This window comes from Lactuca serriola, chromosome 2, assembly GCF_051521515.1.
Source record: "Lactuca serriola cultivar US96UC23 chromosome 2, Lser_US96UC23_V15, whole genome shotgun sequence".
NCBI classification, from domain to species: domain Eukaryota; kingdom Viridiplantae; phylum Streptophyta; class Magnoliopsida; order Asterales; family Asteraceae; genus Lactuca; species Lactuca serriola.
This window is the reverse complement of record NC_136409.1, coordinates 217560219-217568366: the sequence shown is the minus strand read 5'-3', so window position 1 is coordinate 217568366 and position 8148 is coordinate 217560219. Positions and strand designations below refer to the sequence as shown.

The window sequence follows — 8148 nt, the reverse complement described above, 5'->3', positions numbered from 1 at the left end:
GTTTATCGTTGCCACAAGGTCCGTGTATCATGTTATCACAAACAATCTGATACAAATCGGGTTCACTATCCTTGTCTCGCAATTCAACACATATAACACGGTCTATGTCTTCAGGATTTGAAATTTTAGAATTTTTTTTTCCAAAAACAGACATACATGACAATTTGGCAGGCCCCTCTTTTGAAACTCAATCGTATATACAACTCTGTGAGCATAGAGAGCAACCGGGATTAAAAGATAAAATTATCAAAAAGTTATAATGTTAATGACTAAAATATATATAAGATTGATACCTCCAGCAACTTCACCCAAAGTTTTTTCATCCTTCAATTAACTGAGTAATGAATCAAGTTTAATTTTGAAAATTCGTGTCAGAATATCTGGTCTGTCTTCCGGTTTAAGATTCTCGGCTTCAACAAATCTAATGACTTCTGGCCATTTAGGATTACATGTAAGGGTTAAAAAAAGATCTGGATAACCAAACCACATAACCAGAGTCATCGCATCTAAGTAATTTTGTTGCATGTAACGGCTGCCGCCGGTAAAAGAAGATGGTATAATAATATGGTTTCCCATCAAAGAAGCATCTTCAATGCCATCTTCAGCTACCCGGGCCAAGTTGCGATAAGGTGCCACGCGTAATGTTGGCTGGTTAAACCTAATATAATTAAGTCGTTCATTTTCAACCATTGTATACGAATCAACCAAAAACTGTTGGAATAGTTTTCTTGAACGTAATATCAATGATATTTCATCGGTTCTCTGTTGTATACGATAAGCAAAAAACTCTCACATGGTCAACCTTATTCGCCCATCAGATTCTAGATGTTCAACACCACGATGTAGTATATCGACTCGAAATCCATCCTCGACATAAGGGAATAATAAAGGATATTGAAGTGCAAGATACTGAGGATGCAACTCATTAATATGTTGAAGTTGTTGACTTTGCATTTCTAATAAGATATCCCTCGAATCATACCCATCAATGTCACCTATAATGAGGGCAGCTACCTCATTTGTGGTAGGAAGATTATACTGCCTACCATCATTTTCTCTTGGCCCAATCAATTTCAACCTAATACGCTCTGTTGGATTTGAACCAAAGCGATCACGTGCCATTCTAAATTGTTTAACTAGTGGATTAATTAAATCCAATAAGCCCATCAACTTGTGAATAGTCCAGAACTCAAGAGAAAACGGATTTGCCATGGACTCATTAGATGTGGTCTTTTTCTTCTTATTAGACCTTCAATAACATAATAAAAAATTAATAGATATAAATTTTTTGTAGTAATATATATATATATATATATATATATATATATAAATAATGGAGTTATAAAATATAGGGTATTCACATACTCGCATGATTTGAATCTGTTTTGAACCTCATGATCTGTATCATATATGTACAACTGGCAAAATCTTGGTGATTCACCCTCTTCGGGAAGTAAGCTGCCTGTAATATGATAATTTTGGCCATGCATTCGATAAACATAAGGACCACCTCCTGAGTTAATGACGTGATCAATCTTTCCAGCCATAGATGTGAATGCGAACATCATATTGTATCGACGTATATTCTGTATAAAGTTTTGACTTTTTTCAGAAAGACCGCTATATAAATCAAGCAACAACTGAGGTGGGTGAATCAGATTGGCTAGTTCAACTTTTCCATTGTAACAACAAATGGAATAACATGTTTTCTTTAAATCCTTATTTCCTCGAATTGCTTCTCCCTGCCACACCTTAGCTTTACATACTGAGCAAACATATACAACATCTCCAGAGTCCAAATAATCTATAAATAAATAAACAAATTTACCAAATTATATTTGTGGTATGCTTTAAATGTAATAGGGTAACGACATTTTATTTTTCATGACAAATAATTTGTGGTGTGGATATAATACCTTTGCTTATTCCGATATATTTACTATGATTGTTACCGGTTACATCATTATGAGCATTTGAAGTAGAAGGAATACATATTTGTGTCTTCTTTTTTGTAGAAATTGGTCTGCCTCTTTTTTTCTTTTCTTTATAGTTAACGTTGGTACCAACTGAAAAATGTGTAACTATATGTATGAATAAAATATATAATAACACAACTGGATGATGAAGTTGATCATTATTAATAGATAAATGATCAAATTGAACAATATGGCTACCTGAAGGTTCAACGAAATCTTCGTTCAACTCAAAAAATGGAATATCTTATGTATTAAATTGTTTCCGTTTCGTTGTTGTTGAATGAGTTGTGTTGTGCTGAATTGTATCTTGGTTGTTGGAAATGTCTGGAGCAATGGATAATCTGGATGCTTGTATTGGTAATGTTTGTGAAGGATTTTTGAAAGCTGAGATAAGATATAATATTAGAGATTATGTAAATAAAATTATGATAGAATAAAGACATATATGTACTAATTAATAATTAAATAGTAGAAGTATGAGCAGGTTTATGATGAGAGTTAATAACATTGAAAGGTGTGAAATTTTGATTTGTATGTTCATCTGAAGTCGAGGAAGTATATGGTAGGTTTAAAATTGTTATTTGCTTACTTTAACGGTTAATATTGGAAAAATATAATTGTGGTTATATGATTTAAGATGTGGATGTAAATATAATATTAAAGAACTTAATAATAACTTACTTTGACCTGTAATTTCTAAAAGTAATTCGGTAAACTTTCGAGCAACTCGACAATTAGGGGGTATGAAGAAATTATTTTCTGAAAATGAAAATTTGTATGATAAATTAGCGAAATATATAAATAAAATATATGAATTTAATACACATAAGCAAATAAAAAAAACAAAAAATGCAATACAAAAGAGACATAACATATAACAAAGGGTACCTCTGTGGGAATTTCTTTGTATTGTCTGAGTTGATGGTGTTTTTAAAGCATTTGATGAAGAGGGTGAATGAACTAAAGAGGAATAGTATATATAAAACATTAAATTAATAAAAATATTAAAGGAAAAAGATAGTTATACAAATTAGATATTATAGAAATATATGTATTAAAAATTAAATGTTAAAAGTTTATATATTGGGAAGTTAAAATTGACGTTATATGATTTAAGAAGTGGATGTAAATATAATATAAAAGAAATTAAGAATACTTTACCTTGATTGGTTAGTTGTGAAAGTGGCGATCTTGAGGAAATAAATGTGGATTGAACATTCGGTTGTATGATGTTATGAGACGGGATAGCCTTAGGAAATTCGGAAAGGTTTCGAGTAACTCGACAATTAGGTGGTATGAAAAAATTATTTTCTGAAATGAAGATTCGTATCATAAACGGGGGAGAAATATTAAAAAATATTAATAGTACAATAGATAAGCAAATAAAAACGAAAGTGTAATAAGAAAGATGCATAACATATAAGAAAATGTACCTTTTTGGGATATTGTTTGTAATGTTGCTTGTGATGATGTTTTTAGAGCATTGGATGAAGATGATGCATTCACTAAGGAACAATGGTATGTATATCAAAAACTCAAAATGAAATATAAAGAGAAATGAGTTATACAAATTGAACATTATAAACATTTAAGCACTTCAAATATAAACAGAATGCTTAAATATGAATCTTACCATTTGTGATGTCAGACAGTGGTGTTGTTGGGGAAGTGTTGCTAGGTGAAACATTAGTAACAAACCTTGTAGGTTTTTTCTTTCCCGAAGCATTTGAAATGTCACCCATTTAAATATGTTTGATAAGTTTTACGTTCTTGGTTATATCTCTATATATATAGTGACGATGATGATTTCTAACACTTTAAATAAGGGAACTGGATATTTGAAGGGTTTAAATTAGGTAAAAAAATGAATTTAGCATATCATTAAATAAAGTAATGAAATATTGGTTGTGTTTAAATTAGGTAAAAAATAAAGTCTTCATATAATTATGGAGGGAATAAATACAGTATAGAAAAATAGATTTTGATTACATATTCCATGATTTTATTCTGTTACCATATGCAAATAAAATTTAAATTTGACTTTGACAAATAAAAGTAGGTGAAATATCATAATAAAAATATAAATTTTCGTGTATATATATATATATATATATATATATATATATATATATATATATATATATATATATATTCGAACTCTTTAAATTAGGTAATTGAATATTAGAAGGGTTTAAATTAGGTATAAAGTAAAGCATGCATATAATTATGGTAGGAATAAATAAAATATAGAAAAATACATTTTGAATACTTACACTATGACTTTATTCTGTTACCGTATGTAAAAGATGTATATTTATGCAAATAAAATTTAAATTCCATTTAGACAAATAAAAGTAGGTGAATTAGCATATATAAATTTTTTTTATTAATTTTCTTGTGTGTGTGTGTATATATATATATATATATATATATAATAAATTTATAAAATCAAATGATGAACGAAAGAAAAAGAAACAAAATATGCATTAAATCAAAACAGTTCAATAACTTGAAATTGTCATAACTTCCAATTCTATCATCGTGTTTACACCAAATAACAACCCAATAAATTTTTAAAACAACCAAAAGATCCATAAACAAAAAATTAAAAGTGCGACACACAAAAGATTAAAAAGAAAATGTTTATAAACATATCGAAGATGATATGTAAAATTTTGTTGGGCGGCTTCATATTAGTCCAACTTTTCCAACTTTGGGATCTTCAAGGTATCCCGTACAACACGAGTTTTTGAAGAATACCACTCCAAAGAGTCAGTGTTGGCATCAATCTCAATAGGGCGCTTCCTCGTACTGGATGATGGTGTTATAGCTTCAAGGTCAACAACATCAAGATTGTCATCATGCATAGAATTAGTATTTTCCTGTAGAAAATAGAAACTAATAAAAATCGATCAAGAAAAATATAAAACAAAACATAACATATTTGCACAAATTCATGAAAAATGAAAGAAAAATATATTGAAGAGAGGGCGTAGGGTTTGACTTTGGAAATATATGAGACATTTACCAACCTTATTTGGCTTGTTAATAGGAGTACCATTATCATTTATATTATGGTGTTGATGATTTGGTGACCGTTTAAAAACCTCAGCAAGAACCCTTTCATCATCAATCAACTTATGCACAGTGTAAGCACGATAGTTGTTCTGCAGATTGAACATGGATATCTGAACTTTGAAGACAAACTCCTTATTTACAAGGATTTTGAACTCATCAGGTATCTGTTGTCACCCTTGATCCTAATTTACATTATAAAATGGTTGGAAAAGTTAAAGAAGAAAAATCATATATGTCAATCATTTAAATAACAGAGATATTTTATCAAACCTTAGCTATTTTTTCCATCAAGCATTGGTTTCCATGATGAATAAGATCTTTTACATGACGCTCAAACAATACGAATGAAGAAGACCCACTTTCATCTTGCACACGAACTACTATCCTAATCCTAAAAATTATAACATAATACTTATGTTTAGCTTGACATACACAATGAAATATATGAAAAAACTAAAATACATGCATAGCCAAAGAGATAATAATTACTTACTTTCTAAATACATCCGAGACAAATCCACAACCATCACAGTGAAAAGGGCCAGCATCAACATCATCATCATTTTCAGTAACTTTTTTAGAACAATCACACCAATAAAATGAATACCAGCCATCATCCATATCAAAACCAATGATAGTAGTGATAATGGTTAAACCAACTTCCTGTTTCATATATAGGATTGAAAGGAATCATATTAAAATATTATTTCATATCAATTGTACATAGAAAATCAAAACGATAATAGAATGCGGAAACTGTTATATAAAAATGTTAAGTAAACCTCATTAAAATCAAGAATCTCATCAATGTTTTTTATTTGAAAACGGAGGTAGTAATCCTCTGGATTAGCCACAACAGTATCTGAGTTGAGCTGGGATGTACGGCTAGAAGACTCAACATTTGTATCCAAAGCATTAAGACTACATATACAAAAAAGTGAGGTTATTCAACAAAAGTAATGATTTAGTAAGATAAATGTGTTAACTATGGTAAATAACATACTTTGATTTGAACTCTAAAATCTGAGGCATATCATCATTTATATGCAATCTAGACCCAAACAAACAATTACCAACTTGAGGCTGACCTGCAAATAAAAAGTAAAATAACAGTAATTACTTTGAAGTTGAAATGATAATTTGTTGTAAAAAATCCTTACCACCCCAAATTTTGAGTTTGGCCAAACGTAGCAGGATAATAACAGGAGCAGTCTCATTATGATGTTGTGAAATGTAAGTATTCAGCTTCATTGCAAAACTGCCCCACAAAGCGACTGCAATTCTCATACCACTAAAAATGCATGGTGGTTATTAATGAAAGATAAATATAAACGGGGGAATGTGTAATAACAATACGAATGCGTACCTTAAATCCTGAGCAACCAGATTCATTAACTTTTTCTCTCTTCCATACTCAACAATGACTCGCATGGGATCAGTTGACACAACTTCACCTAGAAAATCTATGTGAAAAATGTAATAAATTAGTAATAACAATCCAAATGTGTATTACATTAAAAATTGAAGTATAGAAATAAGTTAAACTAATAACATAACAACATACCAAATGCAACACGAGTGTCAAAGTTCCTGGCTAGCAAATATGGGAAAAAGATAAAATGATAAGGATCTACTGTATCAACAAAATCAGTGGATACACGAAGTTTTGTGGTTTTGTAGAAATTGATTTTATGCTTATGAGGAACAAGCATGTATTCGCTTTCATTGCTAGCCATAGCGAAGTTACTGATCTCCCGGACAGCTCCTTCATCGAATAGGGATTCAAATACAAGAATAAGATTTTTTTTATTGTTGCTTGTATTCTACTTCCCTGTAGGTGACAATGAAAGATAAAAAAAAGTGTAAAAAAAAGTATTAAAAATAGAAAAAAATAATACTGTTAATTAAAATTTAATAAAATAGAAATACAATTTAAAGATAAAGTATCAACAAATTTAATAACATAGAAATAAAAGAGAAGAACTGAAATCGATAAACATCCATATTTTTCTGCCAGGAAATATTCATTAAAGTCCAATCTATTATCTCATTATATACAAATACTACAATTTTATTATTATTAATTTTGTTAATAAAAACCAACCTATTTTGTTTTATCGTTTAAAAGAAACAAAGTTATAGGTATCCAAACAATGTGACCGACTGATTATATGACCGGACACAATTAATAATAAGAAGATACCGACACATTTAATTGATTATTAAAACTAATAAAGCTATATAACAGATTTCATTACATAGAATAAATTCCAGTGAAGGGATCAGGAACCAAAATCACAAGATTTTGAATAATTGTAAATTTATCAGATTGATAAAAAAAGAAAGGAATAATAAGAGATTTCATTACATAAACTAAAGTTTATTATTAAAAATAATAAAGTTGATTATTAAAATTATATGAATAGAAGTAAAAAAGCATAACAGAAATCGAATTTAAATTTTTTTGAATAGAAATAACATAAGAATTTGACAATCTAAAAAATAAAGTGTGTAAAAACAGTACCTCTTGATCAATTAAAATCATGTCTAGGCTTGCGACCATATTAGGATTGTTTATATAGGTCGGCTTCCAAAGCATGACGAGTTTAACACGTATGTTCCAAGACTCTTTGGATGCATTGATTTCAACAACCTTATCAAAGACGGCCTGATCTGCATTGTTAGCTGCCATGGAATACTATTATCTGCAATGAAAGGAGATAATTAGTTAGAGAGAATTTTGATTTGTAATGAAAAATCGTAGACACTATATTTATAGAAAAAATATAAATTTGGTTAATGCTGATATGACATAAAGATTTTGGAATGTAATATCATTTCCATACTTAAAATATGTTTTATCTATGGTATGATATCCAAAATAATATCAATATACCATGTCAAATATAAGTACAAAATAGATAAAATCATACCTAATTTAAGATAATAGTTACCATATAAAAAACTGTAAATTTGAAAAGCTTATAGAATAAGAAAAAAATATAACAAATATATAATATTTTCATAAATATGGTATGATATCGAAAATAATATCAATATACCATGTCTAATATATTTACAAAATATGAGATAT

At 29.1% G+C, this 8148-nt stretch overlaps 1 protein-coding gene across 1 annotated transcript; it reads right to left on the bottom strand.

The window, feature by feature from the left end:
• Positions 1-330: 330 nt before the first annotated feature.
• LOC145090070 (uncharacterized) lies at positions 331-3718 on the bottom strand. The gene is made up of 6 exons (XM_079028419.1): positions 3610-3718; positions 3410-3481; positions 1917-2066; positions 1366-1804; positions 803-1249; positions 331-658 (listed from the first exon to the last, which is right to left on the bottom strand). The coding sequence occupies exons 1-6, from the start codon at positions 3716-3718 to the stop codon at positions 331-333; spliced, it is 1545 nt and encodes a 514-aa protein (XP_078884545.1).
• Positions 3719-8148: the final 4430 nt, after the last annotated feature.

Coding starts and splice junctions, on each gene's coding strand:
- LOC145090070 (XM_079028419.1), bottom strand. CDS start 3,718: ATGGGTGACATTTCAAATGCTTCGGGAAAGAAAAAACCTACAAGGTTT. Junction 3,482..3,609: donor ACTGTCTGACATCACAAATG/GTAAGATTCATA, acceptor ATTGTTCCTTAG/TGAATGCATCATCTTCATCC. Junction 1,250..1,365: donor AACAGATTCAAATCATGCGA/GTATGTGAATAC, acceptor ATGTTATTGAAG/GTCTAATAAGAAGAAAAAGA.